This window comes from Rutilus rutilus (genome assembly GCF_951802725.1).
Source record: "Rutilus rutilus genome assembly, chromosome: 19".
NCBI classification, from domain to species: Eukaryota; Metazoa; Chordata; class Actinopteri; order Cypriniformes; family Leuciscidae; genus Rutilus; species Rutilus rutilus.
This window is the reverse complement of record NC_140232.1, coordinates 27,239,938-27,261,335: the sequence shown is the minus strand read 5'-3', so window position 1 is coordinate 27,261,335 and position 21,398 is coordinate 27,239,938. Positions and strand designations below refer to the sequence as shown.

The following is a 21,398-nucleotide window of genomic DNA, read 5'->3' as shown; positions in this document are numbered from 1 at the left end:
TTTAACCACAAAGCACTTAGCATCAGCAATACCTATGAAGAGAGGATGCAACAGATTCTGCTCGCTCAGAAATTTGTCCATCCTCCACAGACGAGGGGAAAAGAAAGAGTCTGAGCGGTTTTTGATAATGCAAGACTTGAAATACAGTTGTGATGTGGAAAATATTCTGATTGAGGTCAAAACACACAATTACATGCAAAGCGAAAGCAGAAAAGAAAAGACGGAAGGCGTCTGTGCGCATGATCTTTAAAAAGACAGCTCATCAGACAGAGTTCAGATTATATCTTGCTTTTCAGATGTTTGCCAGGGTGGAAAATGGCAGCGTTCCATATAGCGCATCAGTTTCCATCCTCGTTCCTTCCTTCATTAGGGATGGTACACAGCTCTTCAGCTCAATACAGAAGTGACTTAAAATTTTAGCTGGGTAAAATAGCTAAAATAATACATATTTTGTTATTTTTTCAATGTTGTGATGACATTCATATATATACACACTACTGTTCAAAAGTTTAGAGACAGTAATATTTTTTAAAAAGAGATTATTACAGTTATTTAGCAAGGACACATTCAATTGATCAAAAGTGACAAAGATTTTTTACATTGTTACAAAAATAAATTCTGTTCTTTTGAACTTTATTCATTGCTAAAATGGTGATTTTTCCAACCAGAGGAACCATCATTTTGACTAAACTGCCCTTAATGCCAAATTGATTCAGCATGGAAAGGAAATACTGATAATACTAATACTCACATATAATCAATTTTATTTAAATGAGGAAGTGACTGTGGAACTAGCAAGGTTTTAGGAAACGTAATAGTCAAATAAAAAGCTTAATAAAATCATCACAATCATCATTTCAGTCCAAACCAACCATCTCCAACCAGAGCACCAGAAGCTCATCTGACTTGTCCCTTGTACCCTTAAAAACATGAGAGAGACAGGGAAAGAAAGAGACAAGTCCAGATATTTCAGAGATTCACTGAATGTGAGATGATGGAAGGACGGAGGACAGGAAGTGATGATGGACGTAAATTGCCCGTAAATCTCGGCGATCGCTTAGAAAGGTGCGTCTGACACCAGAGGACGTCTCAACTCTTTCTTTATCTGTCTTTCTTTCTCTCTCGTTCTCTCGCAAGACTGCTTTCTGCCACTATCAGAACCGCACACAACGGCTCATACAAACGAGAGAGAGAGAGAGAGAGAGAGAGAGAGAGAGAGAGAGAAAAGGAGCAGCAACTATAAGGGCGGGGGGGGGCGGGGGGGGGGGGGGGGGGTGGGGGGGCAGGGGGGGTTTCAAGGTGCAATATTCATCTGGCCAGCCTGACAGGATCTAATACATTTGTTTCAGACGGAAAATTAATTTTCTAATATTAAAAAGGTCAGAAATGAACCATGGCAATACCGGCCCTTTTGTCATCTTTAACAAATTATCCAAAATGCTGTTGTCAGATTGGTGGGGATATCTGGGCCATGATGAATGATCGAGGTAATCAGCCAATCAAAAAGAATCCCTCTCTCTCCATGATAAATGGGCTGGAAAAGCAGCGTTTTACGCGGGAGATAGGTCCATTTGTTTCCTTATTCTTTCCCCTTCTCTTTCTCTTTCATTTTTCCTAAACAAATACTTGGTGCTCATGGACAGATTATATACACTTGCATCACTAACTCTGAGTCATTTTCTCACCTGACCAGTGCTCACTGGAGAGTGTAATTTGGCGAATTGTTTCCTTTTTTTAAACCCACTCAGGTAGCTTTAGTGCTCAAAGAGATGGATTGAACACAAAATCGGATCAATGAGGTGTTCAAAATGTACCTAAATATGGGCTTGTTTCTGACACAAAAAACAAACAACAACAACAACAACAAATAAACCTGAAGGTTTTTCATTACCACTGAATAAAAGGTTATGAAAACACTTAGCATTTATTAATTGATTAATTAGGACAAAAGTAACTGTATCCTCGATGCAAATACAAAGTCGTTGTCAATTTCCAGTAGAGATGCAAAAAACTTCATATTAGTGACTGGTTTTATTTGAGCAGTGCAATAAAATAGTCTAAAAGTGCACTCTCTGCCAGCACAGGTTAAAACATATTTGGCTCAGTATGTGTAAGCCTACTGCAATGCAATATAGTATGTTAACCAAAAGAGGTTTGTGCAATTAAATGGTGAGTGTTGTAGATTAGCATGCATTATCTTAGCATGGTCTGTGTTAGCATACTGGGATCAGGAAGCTTGTGTGTTGGCTTGGCGTTGAACTCTGCCTGCTGTTAAACAGCCTAATTAGTATCAGTGCTACTGTGTGTGTGTGTGTGTGTGTGTGTGTGTGTGTGTGTGTGTGCAGTTGTATATGTGAGTGTATGATGCATTATTTCTTTTTTAACCTTTAAAGTGCCCCTATTATGGTTTTTCGAATATTCCCTTTCATGCAGTGAGTGATATAGCTGTTTATGAATGTAAACTTTCTGCAAAGTTGTAAAGTCGAAAGTGCACAATAAATAAAGTTATTGTCTCCTAAAAGAAAGAATCGACTCTGAACCGCCTTAACGAGTCGACTGTATTTTCGAATCACACTGTATGACGGTTCTATGTCGCTAGTACAACGCTATGTTGTACGTTGTCCGTCAGCGAACAACTTTTACTGACGACTGCTTCTCAAATCTCAATGTGGGAGTTCAATGCAGGATTCACAAAACGCTTGCTCTTGAAAGATGGGTCAGTACCCAGTTTATTTGGACCAGCTTGCTCCTCAGAATCATAACCTTTAAGTATGAATAATTATTGATGTATATATTTTCTACTGGGTGTTCAAAATCCATAGTTTTTTATATTGTGTAGGTCTCCTGCTCACATTACTGTCTTACTGAAATAATTCTGCTAATCTGCTGTGGGCCACTATTACCAAAAACTGTGTCTATTAATGCAGATTGTCTGTCTTTCTTACTACTTTGAGTAAAGATAAAGGATGGAGCCAGATTTGTTTTACAGACATGTTACATCAGTCATTTAAGTTAGTGCTCGGCTAACGTATACACTGTTATTGATACAGTTCCCACATGTGCACCACAATAAATTAGAAATATACACATTGGTTTGTTGATTGACATACTGCTGATGGTGAGGAATTACAGTTGCAACATCTCATAATGTACCTCAAAATGAGTAGCGTATCAAGAAACGTCCTGCCAAGTCGTCCTTGCCATGAAGGTTCAGGTTGAATAACTAGTTATTCCAATGTTTCATTCATCGGACTCATGCTCGTTTGATATGGTAAAATCGACGTCATTGTTACAGTCTTTACAGTGTGTACAATCAGTGAGTTTAGGAAGCCTCGGGAGCTGAAGTTCAGTTATGGTAATAGGCGTTTAGCTTCCGAAATACGCTGTAAGCGGTAGACCAATCACAACAGACTTGGCTATCTGGCCAATCAGAGCAGAGCAGTTTTGCGGAAATGAGGGATTCAGAGAGACTGATCAATCCGTCGTTTGACCAATTAGTGTAGTCATGATGCCAGAGCGTGCTGTAATATGCGACATGTTTCCTGTGTGCAATAATTAGCCCTCTATATGTCGATTTAGACCTTATTTGTGTTAGATATTTAGAGATATGCTAACCCAATAGAGACCCAAGAGAGACCCTCGTCCACCTGCACATTTGGCCCAGTACGAAGTCACTTTTCTGCCCTCTCAACAGCCTGTGGCCCAAGCCTCCTCTACCCCTGTAGGACAACCAGACCAGGCTCAGTCAACCAGAGCTAGGAGTTTGACAAGTTACCGGTCAGCAGTACATTCACGACGGTCCTCTCATTTATCTTACGGACTCCATCTGTTTCAAAGTACGTCTGATATACAAGCAGCTGCATTAGAGGAGGAGATCAAAGGATTGGAGCTAGCTGACCTACAACAGGAAATAGAAGAGGAAAGGAAAGCTGACTTAGAAGCTGCAGCATTGGATGCACAAGCCAGAGAAGGACAGCGGCTACAAGAGGAAGCACATCTGGCTAAAGAGAGAATAGCTAGAGAGATGGGAAGACACAGGCGCTTGAAGAAGCTCGAGAAGGAGGTACACATTGCCAGTCTTGTAAAGACCTACCTGACAGGGACGAACGATGATTCTTTGTCTACGTTGTCAGCTCCCGCTACGTTCTCCAAGCTACCTTTGCCATCACAATTGGCTCAACAGCCACCTCTGGTGCCATTGGTCCTCATGCAGCATCCACCTGTGCAACAGCCAAATCCAGCGCCAGTTCAGGTAGCACCTCTCTCCACTGTTCCTACTCAGATATTAGCACCACCTGCTAATCCCGTCACGAGTGCCCAGATCAGTGTTCCTGTCAGCGCAGCACCGATTGCAGCACCAGTCTCTGTACTTCCACCTGCACCTGTCTCATTCATTCCCGTCCTCTCCACGTTAACTACCCAGGCAGGTGGAGCATCACCAATGGCAAGGTCTTCTGTCACAACTAGTCTCCGGTCTCAGTACCTAGGGGCTCCAGCTACCAGTACAAGCTTCACAATGCCACCACGAGCAGTTACAGTGGCACCGCCACCTCCCGCAGTGCAGTATGCTCACCGCAGTATACCAGCTGCAACACCAGTTCAGACGGCACCACCCTGGACCTACCCGGGTATGGAGACCCTGATTGCTACGTCTTACGGCATTCCCAAACCGACACTTCCCTTCTTCGAGAGTGGCAAAGAAAGTGATTTTGCACTTTTGAAGATGGTGCTCGACAACTTGATGAATAGTCACCCTCATCTCAGCGAGCACTATAAATATCAAGTTCTCCTGAGTCAGCTCAAGCTTCAGAGTGCTCTGCAGTTGGCCAAATCATACATGTATGACCCCGCACCGTACACAGCTGCATTGGGAGCTCTGCAAGACAAATATGGCCAGCCAAGACAACTGGTCCAAAGTGAACTAGGGGCAATACTCAACTCCCCAGCCATTAAGTCAGGAGATGCAGAGGCATTCGACTCCTTCGCCCTCTCAGTCCAGTCGCTTGTCGGTATGCTGCGCACTTTAGAGGGACCTGTTGGATACGAGCTCAGGTGTGGTTCCCATGTTGACCGTCTCTTAAGCAAAATGTCTCCTTCCCACAGAGATGGATTTGTGGAATATTGTCTCGTTCGCGGCATCGTGCAGCCAGGTTCAGAGCTCACCTACTCCCTGCCCGACCTCGCTACGTGGCTCCAGATGAAGGCTCAAGCCAAGCGTCTCGCCAGTCGAGCTACTCTTCTCTACAACTCTACAGGGCCTACCCTTCCAAAGAGAGATCAACGTAGTTCAAAGCCCAAAGATAAAACAGCGTCAGTCTTCCTCTGCTCTGGGGGAGACAGCCGACAAGGAGACCTTTCAGTCAAAGTCCCAAGCTTTCAAACTCAGTCCTTATTGCCCGTTCTGCAACAATAAGGAGCACTACCTTAACATGTCCCGACTTCAAGAAACTGTCTACTGCTGAGATTAAGAAGTGGATCCAGGAAGGCGACAGATGTTGGAAGGAGGTGAAGGAACTGAAAGGTTCCTCAGTTAGCTTTCATGTGTCCCCCATCTTCAAGCCAAACAAGAAGTTTTGGATTCAACATGCGTTCACTGGAAGCAGTCTAAGCTTATCTGAGCACACGTACCCAGTAGCAGCTCTCCAGATGCGCTTTGAGCATCTCAAAGGACTTCCTTTGACGCCTATCCACAGAGCCCAACCTCTGCTCCTCATCGGCTCTGATATGCCTCAGCTTCTCACTCCGACACAGCCAGTCAGAGCAGGCCCATCTGGCGGTCCTATAGCCATCTGCACAAGGCTAGGCTGGTCCTTGCAAGGTCCTTCTGACATCATGCCAGTCTCTTCTCACCAGTCTTCCTGTCTGCACATCGCCACCGAGTCTTCATATACTGAACTCCTCAGGAATGTGGAACGCCTTTGGCACATTGACACAGTCCCCTATGTCAGTGAGAAGACTGCAACGCGTTCCAAGCAAGACCAGCAGGCGCTCACCCTCTTACAGACAGCCTCCGAACGTGTATCTGTCGACGGTACCCAGCGCTACGCTACTCCACTGTTGCGTCGTTAATAATAATAATAATAATAATAATAATAATAATAATAATACATTTTATTTGTATTGCACTTTACACGTGAAGAACACATCTCAAAGTGCTACAGGTGCACAGGTAAAAACACTGAACATAAAAACAGTCAAAAACAGCAAGAAACAAAATTATATTAAGAAAATGCAATACAAAATAAGTGAGTCTTTAAATTATTTTTAAAAACCTCAATAGATTGTGGCGACCTTAGGTGGTTGGGGAGGGTATTCCACAGTCAAGGCGCAGCCACCTGGAAGGCCCTATCTCCCATAGTGCGGCGTTTGGACTTGGGGACCTGGAGTTGGTGGCTATCAGAGGAACAGAGATGTCGGGTTGGGTTTTGCCTATTGATGAGGTCTTGGAGGTACACTGGTGCGCTGCCGTAGACACACTGATAGGTCAGGAGACAGATCTTATACTCAATCCTGAACCTAACAGGAAGCCAGTGAAGTTTATGGAGGATGGGTGTGATGTGCTCAGATTTACGCACCCTCATCAGGACCCTTGCAGCGCAATTCTGAATGTACTGCAGTCTCTGCAGGCTACTGCCAGGGATCCCGATGAGGAGTGCATTGCAGTAGTCGAGCCTGGAGGAGACAAAGGCATGAACCAGCTTCTCTGAATCAGAAAGGGAGAGGGAGGGGCGGAGTTTAGAGATGTTCCGGAGATGAAAGAATGCAGTCTTACAGATAAGTTGGATGTGGGTGATAAATGATAGGTGGGGGTCAAATCAAACCCCCAGGTTTGTTATAGAGGATGTGAAGAAATGTCATGGCCAGCAAATGAGTAAATGGTCAGGGTGGAGGATCGGAGTTGGTGTGGGGTCCCAATGAGGAGACCTTCAGTTTTGGAGCTGTTTAGCTGAAGGAAGTTGTCAGTCATCCATGACTTTGTCTCCTCCAGGCAGGCAGATAGAGTGGGGAGTGATGATGTGGGGGATGTGGGGTCCAACCTGACATAGAGCTGAGTATCATCAGCATAGCAGTGGAAAGCAACTCCATGCCTGCTTATGATATGGACCTGAGCACATCACTCTTTGGTCAGACTCCACAACTGTGCTGCACTGGATCAAATCAGAATCCTGCCGTTACAAAGTGTTTGTGGGAACACGCGTCGCAGAAATCCAGAACCTGACCAACCCTGTTCAATGGCAGTATGTTGACACTCTAAGCAATCCAGCTGATGATATAACCCGTGGACTCACTCTGCAAGAGATGATACAGGATCATCGCTGGAACAAAGGTCCACATTTCCTCCATCTGTCTGAGAGGGAGTGGCCCAACATGCCCTCATCTGAGGCAGAACCAGACACCACAGAGTTAAGGAAGTCTGCCTTCGTGGGAACTGTGTCCAGCATCTTGCCCACACAACTTCCGGACCCCAGTAAGTTCTCCACCTGGAAAGAGCTTCTTCAGAAAACTGCTAGCTCCTTTCACGGGGCGGCTGATGCCAATACTACAGTACACACCTTCCCGCTGCCGATTTTCTGCAACCAGAGAAGCTGATGTTACAAAAGGCTCAAGAGGACTGCTTTGCTGAAGAATTGAGAGCTCTCAAAGCTGGACGTACTCTTTCTTCAGACAGTCGTCTCGCATCTCTGTCACCAGAATATGAAGGAGCCACGGAGCTACTCAAAGTCGGTGGCAGGTTAAAGCATGCTGAAGGACTAGACCTGGATACTATCCACCCAGTTATCCTGGACCCAAGCCATCTCGTGACGAAGCTTATCATCAAGGATGTTGATGAGTCACTACTGCACCCTGGGCCAGAACGAGTTCTTGCCGAGCTCAGACGCAGGTTTTGGATCATCCGTGGTAGAAAGGCCATTCGAAAGCATCAGCATTCATGTCTGGATTGCCGACGATGGAGAGCAAAACCCGACGTACCGAAGATGGCAGATTACCCACCAGCTCGACTACGACTCCATAAGCCACCGTTCTATTCAACCGGAGTTGATTGCTTTGGACCTTTCCAAGTGAGGATCGGTCGCCGCACCAAAAAAAGGTGGGGCATTGTCTTCAAATGCATGACAACTCCCTCGGTGCATCTGGATCTATTAGAAAGCCTTGATACAGATGCTTTCCTGCTGTCACTGAGAAGATTCATCTCTCGACGTGGCAGACTGTTCGAACTCCTCATGGACAATGGTACCAACTTTGTCGGTGGAGAGAGAGAGTTGCGTGAAGCCGTTGCTGCCATGGCACCTCAGTGGAGAGAGCAACTCGCTGAACAGCAGATATCCTTCCGATTCAATCGTCCAAGTGCGCCGCACTTTGGTGGCACATGGGAGAGGGAAGTGAAATCTATCAGGACTGCACTTCGCGTCATCCTTAAAGACCAGACTGTTCCTGAACCTGTCCTGATGACAATCCTAGTGGAGGTCGAGGGCATAATGAATGCGAAACCCCTAGGCTACTTGTCATCAGATGCCTCTGATCCAGACCCGGTCACGCCTAACCTCCTCCTCATGGGCCGTCACGATTCATCGCTTCCTCAAGCAGTTTACGACCCTAGTGACCTCGGGAGAAGACGTTGGAGGCACAGCCAAGCCATCGCCGATCGCTTCTGGTCATCCTTCATCAGTCACTACCTACCAGGGCTGCGAGAGCGCAGTAAGTGGAGGAAAGACAGTAAGGCACTCTCCATAGGCGATGTTGTTTTAATCGTGGATCCCCAACTCCCCCGAGCGTCATGGCCCATAGGACGAATTACCCAGACTCATCCAGGAGCAGATGGACGCGTACGGACTACCAGTGTTCAAGTGAAGGACCGCACCTACATTCGTCCAGTCGCCCGGCTCATCCTGCTCCCAGCTCTTGAGGACAAGGACGAAGAAGAGACCACCAAATAGACTTTCTTCTACTCTTTCAACTGCCATGCGGACAGTTGGGGGCGGCCTTGTCTGAAAGCCTATTTGTTCAGCGCTGAGGTTTCCTAAGTGCGTTTGAACGCTCCATCACGTGAACTGCGCCTGGACAGGGGATGCAGCGCGCTGCTCAGTTGTTCGTGCTCAGGGATGATGAGAGAAGACTCAGAGACCCTTTTCTTTATTCTTTGTGTGCGTTTTATGAAAAGCAAGTAAGTTTCTACTACTGTTGCATGTTTGTACTGCGTTGTGATGAATGTTGTGAAGTTTATGACTGCGTGACCAATTAGTGTAGTCATGATGCCAGAGCGTGCTGTAATATGCGACATGTTTCCTGTGTGCAATAATTAGCCCTCTATATGTCGATTTAGACCTTATTTGTGTTAGATATTTAGAGATATGCTTCTGTGTTCGAGTGCAGTACATTTACTGTTTATTTGGTGCTACCTGCATCGAGTGTTATAGTGATACAGTGTCATGCTGCATAGCCACTTAAAGGTGCAGCAGTACAGATATTAAAGGGCATATAGTGACATATTTTGTTGCACTGTATTAACGTCAATTATTATTTTCTGTACTGTACTGTTGTGAATGATGACAATGAGCATAGTATAGTATTCCTTTATTTGTTTATTAATCAGCTATTATTACCATTGCATTATTTCTTTTTCTTTCTCCCTGTTTAGACCACACACACACACACACACACACACACACACACACACTTATACGAACTTGTATATTGGCATCCTGATCTTGAAAATAAAGCTGATAAAGGATTCTCTAGCCGGAATCTTTCTGTAGTGCTCCCATCCTAAAACAAACCACTAGTCCATACTTTACAGTGATGATGGTAAAAAGCATCTGCTCAAATTGAACCCTTCCAAGTAACAAAAGGCAACAATATTTTATTTTATTTTACCTTTTTGTAATTGTTAATAAATAAAAAAATCAGGAGAGTTTTATACTATTGCAGCAGTTAGAGATCCATCCGTGTTCAATAGATCAGTATGTAATAATGATTGGCGAAACATTCATGCATTTAAGGGTTAAAACCCCTGATTTGTGTGATTTCTATTTTATTCACACATTAAATTAAAAACAAAATCCAAGGAAAACAGAAATCATAAAGATAAATAAGCATTACATTTAAAATAAAATAAAATACAATGAAATTCTGTAGAACATGTCCAAATAACGTTATCAAAGGTTATCAAGGTTATTTATTTTTAAGGGTCAGACATCTGGCATGTTTAAGTTACTTTATATCAAACATATCTAATAGTTATCTCCAGTGTTTGGTGTAATGCATTAATAAGTAATTAATTGCTGTAATTTAATTACTTTTCCATTGAAAAGTAATGTAAGGGATTTAATTACAGTTAATTCTGCACTGTACAAATTAAATCCGTAAAATAACAGACATTATCCAGTCATTTTACGGACATATCCGCTAACCCTAAAAAACAACGCAATGAAGTGCAAAATTCTAAATACAGGTAAAACACCTGTAAAAAATAATTACGGAAAATTTCGTTAAAGCAGCACTAGGTAACTTTTCAACCTTCATAATATATTTCCAAGACTCTTGTGATGGTACATCGACTTACAATAGGTTGAATGACATGTCTGCCATAGCCTGACGGGGTCTGTATCGTTTTTAATCGTACTTTTAAACTTCGGGGTTCGGGTAGTAACCCCGCGCACACAAAAGAACTACAAAATTCGACTGCTTTACGGCATAGGCTACCTCACTTCCCCCAACACGTCCTCACATGCTGTTGGACTTGTAAGTATATTGCTTATATTGTATATCACTCGGACAAGCTTTCACTCGTTGGTGTGAGCTAAAAAGCACCTGGCGTTCTTGTTGATGGATTAGTAGACATCTTCGGAGGCTAGCTGTGCTTGTTCGATGTCCGACGATTTGTAACGCGTTGTGTTTATTCCCCAATCGAACTCGTGTAACTGTCTGTCACACGTTCTACCGTCCACAGCATTACTTGATAGACAAAAATAGGACAAGAATGAGCATCAAATAGAAACAACCAGCTTACGGGGTGTTCGAGGCACACATACAATACAGACTGCCGACAGTTAAACAGGGCGCGCGCAGCTCTTAAAGGGGCCACACCTTATTTCCACTCGTTACAGCTTCCATCCGACTGAACAGGGACCGGTATACAGGGGGGAGGGGATGAGGCCGTGAGTGAAGAGACTGCTCTGCGTGAGTGGTATTTACGACAGTAACGTTAAATACAAGTAGTCCACAGCGACTCTAGGGGTCGTTGTTTGACCAAAACGGAAATCTTACCTAGTGGGGCTTTAAATAAATATAGTACATTGTGCCCTATGTTTACAGATTTACTATAAAACAATAGTGGATTTAACACCAAGATTTTACGTCTAATATTAAAATATATATACTCTACCCTGAAATACTTTGGTCAGTTCAAGAATAATTTATAAAATGTTATGTTATTTACTTGATAGAATTAAATGGGTCATGACACATTATTTTTTTTTATTATGATCCATTTTTAAGGGGTGGCTTGTCAGTAAAAGACCAGTTATGATCGGCTAACGTCATTGAATAAGAAACAGTATCAATGCCACTCTCTATTGCAAGTGTTTAGAAAACATTATCTATATAAAATTGTCATTTACTTACAATTTGTGAAGAGGCTGCTGTCAGATCCAATACTGCTGACTGCTTCATCTGTCAACAAATGTTTCTTTGCAAACTCTCCATTGCACTGTGTCTCATTTACAAAACAATCTTTGGTTAAATTCTCTGAACAAACACATAATACTCAGAAGAGATCCAGGACAGCATTAAAAATGAACCATATACATTTGTTACTGATGCTGATATCCTTCTGAGATCTATACAGAGATGCAAACGAGCTGTTTAAACAGGACGCGTCAAGGCGGACATTCCTTTATGCATCTATTTACGCTTCCATTTGTCCTCCTGTCAAAACTCAAGCAAGTAGAGTAAAGTGAACAGGTATCTGTATACTGCAGTGTCGACAGTGTCAGTGATTATAATGGGTTCTATTTGCTTTTGACGTGATCCTTGAATCCGGTGTAGTCAAGTGTCAGCCGGGGCCTGTGGTGCGATGATGTACAACTATTCGTCGATGTCTTGCGCTGGAGGCAGGCATGTGCAAGTGCATATGCCTGTGTGACATCACATGTACCCCAATATTCAAAACGAGCTGTTTTTTTGTGCTTGAATGAATAAATGCTTTGTTTATAATGAGGACTCTTTAAGCGATAAAACTTGCATGATGTTTTAATGGTGCAAAGACCTCTTGTACGTCAAAGATCAAAAGAAAATTTGATTTCTCATGTCATGACCCCTTTAAAAGAGCAGTTTCATGTCTATCCGTGTATTGTTCAACTGGTCGAGGTTGATATGGGATTAAGAAAGTAATTAGTAATAAGTAATGCAATACTTTTTAGAGACAGCAATTGAACATAATTAGTAGCTAGTAACTTTTTTAAACACAACACAAAAACAAGAAAGTTATGACTCTGAGTTTTTAAAAAAAGTAATGGGGAACCAAAGTGTACCATATTGGTGGAATGTGCCAGTGGGCATTGGCCCCGTCACTGGGCTGGCACAGAGATTGGCATCCCATAGCTTTGATCTGTGCTGTGTCTAATGTGATTAACCATAGAGCCAATGCCAGCCAATGCCAGTCTGGCTTGAGATCTCGCATGGCATGAATATTTGTATGAGTCTGTGTTTGCGTTTGCGTATGTGTGAGTGTGCTTGTTTGCATTTGTATGTTTTTGTCAGTATAGCTGTGACATGCTCAGTGTGGTGTTGGGGAGAGGAGCATTTCCCCATCCTGATCTCTCCTCCTCGGTTGTGCATACTGGGAAGCATTTATCAGTCAAAAACTCTCCACACCATATTGTGAACAACAACAACAACGACAACAGCCGCAAAAGTAATCCAAAACTACATCAGAATCCAAACTGCCACACAGACATTAGCAGCTCACATAAGCAGGCACATCTCACAACAACATACTTCTCATTCTTAGAGTTGATATTTCTCTTGATTTCCCAAGATTACCACTTAATGGGGTGCATCTATAAAGTCAAGCCTACAAAACCAATCAAACTCATCTTAAATAGAAATGATCAGAGGACTAGTAAGAACTACTACATACAGGTTCATAACCAAGTAAAAGTCACCTACTAGTAATGACTCAAGTATAACCAAATCCTTCAGAAGGAACTACTAATTATTTGGAACAGTATTCTAAAGTGAAAAGCATGATAACTCTCTAGTAATGACTGGAGACACTGTAAGCTTTTGGATAGTAATGAGTCAAAGTGTTACTAAATCCTTCTAAAGGACTTACTGGCCATTTGGATCAGTATTCTAAAGTGAAGATCATGGCAACCCACTACTATTGACTCAAGTGTTGCTACATCCTTCTACAGGAATTACTAATTATTTGGAACAGTATTCTAAAGTGAAGTGAAGATCATGATAATCCACTAGCAATTACCTAGTGGTATCACCAAATCCATCAGAAGTTACTATCCAAAACCTTCAAAAGTCAAAGCTTACAATGACTTCTGCCATTAAGGGAGTAATAAAGCTGTTCACTTTAGAATACTGACCAAAATAATTAGTAATTCCTTTAGAAGGATAGTATTACTTGAGTCATTAATAGTGGGCTACCATAATCTTCACTTTAGAATTAATCATACATTATTTCAAATTAATTATGAACCTGTATAGTTCTTAAAGGATTAGTTCACTTCAGAATAAAAATTTCCTGATAATTTACTTACCACGTCATCTTTCTTTCTTCAGTTGAAAAGGTTTTTAAGGTTTTTGAGAAAAACATTCCAGGATTCTTCTCCATATAGTGGACTTCAACGGGAACCAACGGGTTGAAGGTCCAAATTGCAACTTCAATACAGCTTCAAAGGCTCTACATGATCCCAGCCGAGAATTAAGGGTCTTATCTAGCGAAACGATCTTAAAAAAGACGAAAAAAAAAAAAAATCCTGGAATGTTTTCCTCAAAAACCTTCATTTCTTTTCGACTGAAGAAAGACATGAACATCTTGGATGACATGGGGGTGAGTAAATTATCAGGACATTTTAATTCTGAAGTGAACTACTCCTTTAATAGTCCTCTGGGAGGTATGAAAAAAATATTGATTAGATAATAGTGAACTACCTCATTCAACTGAGCGTTATTACTAATTAATTAATCAATCAGAGTTTCTTGTTAGTTAATAGCAGTTACTATGTTAATACCACATTACTCATTTGTTCCTGTGAAGTTATACATAAATGACGGAACAGTATTCTAAAGTGTTTACCTAGAGCCGAAATGAACTGTTTGCATCCTTGAATTATTTCCCTGTTATCACTGTTTGCACTATATAAATAAAGGTGATTTGACTTGACTGGCATTACTTAGATACGCTAATGCTTATATTCTGTGTTATCTTAAACGAAAGGGTCATTATTTAGCTGTTAGATCACATCATACAAGGTAGTTGCAAATTAATATAAGGGCTGGTGTTGTGTAGTGATTATCTGAAATGGAAACCAAAAGTTGTAGATTTGAACTCTACACTGAATCTGTGCTGAATCTACACTTTCACAGCTAAATCTACAGCACCATGGCAAAAGAAATCATATTTTCCATGAGTTTGCAGTCCAAATGAAATGTGATAAGATAACAAGAACATGTGCCATTCAATAAAGACAAGAAAGGCAGGCCAAAAGCATTACTTTAGCACAAAATAACATCAGTGTGTTAACATCAGTGCTTGTGACGTCACTACTTGTGGTTCATGGAGGGCTGTCAGGATTTGTGGAACACTGCCTTGAGCAACTAAACTCCAGGTGGATTGTTTCTGTAATAAGTGCACTGGAGGTCTCTTTGGATAAAAGCATCAGCTTGATGACTAATTAAATACAAGGGAAATAACATTTTCCTGGATATGTTCCCTTGGTGACCCCTCTAAGTGATAGGTGAACTTCTGGCTTAAACTGGCACCTACACAAACTTATTGTGAGCTTGCTATTAGCAACAACTACACAAAAAAAGAGAAAGGGACTATGATTTCCCAAACCCCACTAAATCTCTTTAAAAGGACAGAAGGGAATGAAACAAGGACCAAAGTGTGGGATCCGGAGAGAGCTATGAAATGTTTACCTCTCCCCAGAGTCCCTCTCTCCCGTGCACTCTCTCCTCATAAAACCAACATCTTACACATCTGTCGAAACTAGCCGCATCTTTTATTCTCTTTTCATTACTTTACTTTTCTTTTCTTTTCTTGCCCAACCCTTTTCTTGGGTTGGATTGGAATTTGAATCGGAATGAAAAGAAGCGGAATTTTACTGAACTGCAATTCAGGGAAATTTCTGGGAAATGATCAATGTGCATATAATACACACACACACACTCACACTCACACTCTCACACACACACACACACACCTTCAATCCATTTTCAGACAGATTTCCCCAAACACTTTCCATGTCTGCTATTGGTCGATTAAACCAATGTTGTTGTGTCAGGCTTGGTCAGTGTGCTCAAACAAACTGAGTGATCAAGTAAAAGTTACAAATCTGCTTGTTTGGATCCATTTAGGATCAGTGGAAAGTCTAAGTCTACGTTACTATGCAATGTTCCTCACATCTAACTTCACAACGTAATGAAGCATATGTGTGTGTGGTTGTCGGGATGTGAGGGACATGAGCAGATCACTCTGCCGTGAAGCAACACATTGATCAGTGTGTCAGGCCTGGGGGAAAGGTTAAGCCGCGTGGCGCTGCCCTCCGCTCCGGAGTGTGCCTGCCGGTCTTATCAGGATGTGAAAGAGCAGGAAAGGGCAGACGATTCCCAGGACAGCATCTGACCTTCACTAATCCAACAACCTCACTCTTCTGCTATAATGAACATAAAGGAAGTTGAGGAGGCGCTTTCTCAAACAAAAGACAAGACGAGCGAGAGTGTGTGTGGGAGACACACCTGGGCAGTGGGAGTGCAAACACTCACAAAGACACACTCATTGAGAAAAATGCTGAGTTGTAGCTGCTTTGAATCGTACATTGGTTCCTATATGCTGAACAAGGTTGTTATACATACTATACATAACCTTTCAAAGACAGAGTGTAAATGTGTGCCTTTGTGCATAAATCTCAATGTTAAAATACTTTCTACTAACCTAGTTTAACATACAGAGAGAACTATAAGTGAGCCATGTGAAGGTTGTTTCCCCCCAGCATATAAAACATAGCAATTTATTGATGCTATGAAATATTAATTTGTCAGTTTTGGGGCAGGACTATCTATCAATCAACCAATCATGGCAGATGAAATTACAGTTTTAAAAAAAAATGTTTTTAACTCTTTCCCCGCCAGCGTATTTTTTCTTTTTTTAAGTTGCCCGCCACCGCCACCATTTCTGATCATTTTCACAAAATGTTCATGGCCCTCAGAATATTTTGTATGAATATTTGAACATGCAATATATCAAAAGAAAGAACATAGCTTCTGCTTTTAGGCAAACAAACAAACGTTTTATTCTAGCTTCATTTTTAACAACACTTCATAAAAAAAGCAAATTTTTTATCAAAAAGCTGAGAAAAGCGCATTTCTGTCAGGACCACTGTCGTAAAATATGATTGACAATTAGCATATAGTTTGGATTGGCGGTATGGTTCTGTTCTGGGCAAGAACTAGCATGGATAAGAGCAGGGAGAGCAGCAATAAACAGAGTGAACAGAACCAGCATGAATGTATTGCAGATATCAATAATTCAAGATTTTAAAGAACAACATAATTCAGGAATTTATTCTGATTCAAAGGGAATTAGAATTCCAGACTGACTGCACGAGAGGAGGAGCTGGGGATGGAGGAGGGTAATTAGCGCCTGAGAAACACAATAGCTGTTGATAATACTGAAGGAGCTTATATATATGTATACAGTGATAGGCGTCCTATTCCTATAGGTAGACGTGGATCAGCTGAGAGTCACTGATGCGAGCTTGACGAACATAACCTGCCAGAACTGACGCTGCGCTTAATTTTTGTCAAAGACTACATCCGGATCAGGTTCAGAACGATGACCAAAACATAGATGGAGTAAATCGAGTCCATCAACATCCCCAAAGCTTGGACAGTCCCATAGCTCGTCCTCGGTAGGGTAACCTTAGGCAGTTTTGATTTATATGCTGTTTAATATGTTGATGATCGCGTTATTTTACATATGCATCTATACATATGCTATCGCTTGTTTCTGCTTCTTCTTCACATGTCTTTTGTTTAGGAGATTCAGTACAGTTTCAGAAGATGTGTCATAGCGCCCGCTACCGTATAACAGTGAAAACACGGGAAGCCGGGAATTTCCGTCAATGGTGGGGAAAGAGTTAGTAAAGAATAAAAAAAACCGTTCAGAATACTGTCTGCAATTGTGCGCAACAGACAATGATTATATTAATATTAAATAAAAATATATAAATTATATTAAATATAAATGTATTTAAAGCTGCAGTCCGTAGTTTTTCCTCTTTCTTGCCATCTCTGTTCGAAATCTGCAGTTGTAGTTATTCGTGGAATTATCAACTTTACTTCATTCGGGAATCACAGATTCTACTTTTTGGAAGTATGACCAACATAAGAATTTTCACCAGAAAATGTCATCTGGACAAGTAAGTAACATCCACTGTTCTGACCAACTAAGAGAAAAAAGCATTGCAGTAAATCGCGCTGATTAAATCTAACGATCGCTTACCATATCACGTCAAACCGTGCAAATTATACTTTGTTCTCAAACTGTTAACATCAGCACTGTGTGACTACATTTAATGCCCTTCCGATATTTATCCTTGTTTTTGCATGGGCCCGGTTGCAGTCTCTTTTTTTCTGTAGCCAGTCTGAAGTCCGAAGTCTTTTGCATTTTACTACGGGTGAATCTCCAGTTGTCACTGGTGATTGTCGTTTGAATCTTTCTGGATCCGCCATCAAATTGATAAGTTTAATTATATCAAGTGCTGTGAGAAAAGGCTATAAATCTCCACCTCCAACATCCTCACACGCAACATAGCCTACTAGCCGAGACACCTTCTTTATTTGTACAGATGTGACGTAATGACGCAAAGACATGCTCGAATTTCCCGTGGAAATCCACCAGTACCACTGGATTTAAAAACATTATTACAAGCTTACCGTTTTGAATCGAGCTACGGCATGCAGATAGTTTTGAACACTGGCTAGTTATGTACTTGCTCAAAAAATTATTTTGGATAATTTTTTTTCTTTCATTCATATAAAAGAAAAACACCATTTTCAAAAGATATCAGAATGGATTCAGAATGCGTTTTACTAAAGGAAAGACAAGACAGCAGAATATCACTATAAGTCATCACTTTCTTCTATTGTCCTTGTGTTGATAGACTGTAGGTTGCATTTGGGGTTTTGCTGCTTTGGTATATTGAATACTCACTGGGTCCTGGTTCATTTGGACAATAAGTTGTTTGACGGCATGTAGAGTGGGGTGGGCCCAAGGGGAAGGGTCCTGCCAATGACGGTTCAGATCAAAGCCCATTAGAGAACACCTAAAATAGAAACAAACAAATCAACAGTTCAATTAAAAAAAAAAAAAGACAAAACTCCAACACCGTTATCTTCCTTATGAGACCTCACTGAGAGCAAAATACTGTGCAAAGCGACAATATCACAGCGAATATGCTTTGATGTTGAATATACAGCCATGGAGAGAGGGACTTTGGACCAATAGGATTCAATGTGGGTGGGGCTACCCAGTGCAGTGAAACAGAAATAAAAACTAATCAAGTGAAACTTCAAGTTTTCATGTTATTTACTTGAAGTGGTAAAAAGTTATTGAGTTTCAACATCATCACAGTCAAGCTCGAAGTGAAATCCACACAGATTCTGCAGTCAGAACTGCAGAAAATCACACACACAGTACAAGTCCACTCGTGCAGAGTGAGCAGAGCAGAGAGAGTGCTTTCAATTCATTCTCTATGGGAGATGAGCGGCAGGCTCACACATGGGATTGTGGGATTGACAGTGGAGAGAAGTAATCATCCAAAAAGTTGTGAAGTAATCAACTTTATGCAAATGATAGGTCAAAAACACCAAATTGCAGTGGAGGCTAAGGTAAAGGCTGTGACGTCGGTCATAAACATGCCAAAATCAGCAGATTTTGTTCAGTAGTGTTTCTGGTTGGTTTAATCACTTGAATTACATATTACTCACTTTAATTCAGATTTCAAATGCTTGGGTTATTATGACTGGGTTAACAAAAGTGTTTTAAAGGGATAGTGTCATTATTTACTCACCCTCATGTCTCTCGACTTTCTTCTGTGAAACACAAAAGATGAAATTTTAAAGAATTTTGCAACAAATTTTGCAAAAAAACACAACACTGACCTTTTTTTATCTATTTAAAAGATCTTTTGTGTTTGACAGAAGAAAGTCAGACATAGGTTAAATAATTGTTGACAATTTTTGTCTTTGGGTGAACTTTCAAATTACACTATACTTTGAGAATTCAAAATTAAAGTTATTATACTATAATCGGTAACACTTTATTTCAATAGTCCACTTTAGACATTCTACTAACTATAAGTAACTTTGCAGCTACATGTCAACTAACTGTCATTAGAGTATTAGTAGACTGTCTGCTTAATATTTGCTAACACTTTATTTTGTTGCTCCTCAACAGACATTCAACTGACTATAAGTAACTTGGCAACTACAAGCCAACTTATTCTCCTAACCCGAACCCTAACACCTAACAGTCTACTAATACTCTAATGAGAGTTAGTTGACATGTAGTTGCAAAGTTAGTTACAGTGCGTAGAATGTCTAAAGTGGACTATCGAAATAAAGTGTAACCCTATAATCATGTATATAAAACACTTTAATGCCTGTATCTTAAAAGCAATCATGGTCCATAATAAAGACAACAACATTGCTCTACATTTACAGACATAAAGGGCAGATCTCTGGTGTTTTGGGCGACATTGAGTGTTTTTTTCTTACACACCATTGGACACATGCCATCTCAAGCCATCTTTCCTACAGGTCTCTGTTTGTTATTTTCCTTTCCCTGAGGCAGTGGACTGATGTGGGGGACGAACAGATGCCTGAGTCCCTGCTGCTGTCCAGCTGAGACTCTGTGACTGTGACTTTGAGCTGAACCTGTAGTCAATGCTGCTGCTCTCAGAACAACACTAATCCCCAGTCAGCAAGGATTGATCCCACATCCCCTCCTGCATCTGCTTGAGCCTCTCTTTCTCTCTCTCTCTCTCTCTTAACTGAAAAACTACTGATTCAGCAGAGAGAGAGAGAGAGAGAGAGAGAGAGAGAGAGAGAGAGAGAGAGAGAGAGAGAGAGAGAGAAATAGATCTGATCTCTGATTATGGATCTCAATGGCTCTCTGTGAGGCAGCATCGGTTAAAGTTGCTGCTGAAAGCACCTTCAAGGGTCAGTGGTGGCGTATGTCGTATGTCAGCCCTGTCACCACCATTGAACCATTGATCCACCTCTGCAGCTCTGCAGTTCACAAAGCCGTCACAAGGTGGCAGTCACTGACGCAGTTTCTGCAGGCCTATGGGAAAACGTAGTGGGCCACGGCTGTATTCAGAATGATCGCCACCATTATATAAAAGCCAATAATGGCATTAGGAGTGAAGACAACACTTCACGTGTTGGTGCATGACCAACTGCAGCCCCAGTGTAGAATGGCCACACTTGTGTTCCAATTCACATCTGTAGATGTTTACTCATGTAAAATATATTTTTTATCTTATAAAATATCTTATATTTGAGTATGATGACATAATAGTAATGTAAAAAAAGAAAGAAGCTAAAAACAAAAGGAAAACCTGAACTGGCAATCATTATTATTAAAAATATCTTAAAATAAATATTTTACTATAGCAATAGTACATACTATTGTACTGCAAAATGAAAAAATCATAATATATTATAATAGAATATATAATAAAAGTATTAACAGAATTGTTATTATTATTCTTGTTAGTATTATTAATAACAATAATAATTATTATCATTATTATTATTTTATTTTACAGAACAACAGTAAAATTACAATACTTACATTTATGGTTTTCCTAATTTCTTTGCTTTAAAACGTTAAAACATTGAGCTTTTATTTTGGGGGGAAAACATGTTTTTTTGAGACCTTAACGCTCCTCTTTGTTGACAACAGATTTATAAATGATTCGCATTACGAATCTACGAAGATGGTTGGCGCATGTTGCATTCCTAAATGCAAATTATAAGCTACTCAAACACACAACACTTGAAGAGTAGCATTGAAACTGAAAATGAACTGCGCTTTACTCTGAAACATGCAGCGCATCTATATTAAATATCTATATTTAAATTACTAGTATAAA

General features: G+C 41.0%; 1 protein-coding gene across 1 annotated transcript in view; it reads right to left on the bottom strand.

The window, feature by feature from the left end:
* The window catches only part of agbl4 (AGBL carboxypeptidase 4), a 347,216-nt gene that overhangs the window by 29,520 nt on the left and 296,298 nt on the right, over positions 1-21,398 (bottom strand). Inside the window, exon 9 of the mRNA XM_084388551.1 lies at positions 18,452-18,563. Coding sequence (XP_084244677.1) covers positions 18,452-18,563 — 112 coding nt within the window. The remainder of the gene's footprint in view (positions 1-18,451; positions 18,564-21,398) is intronic.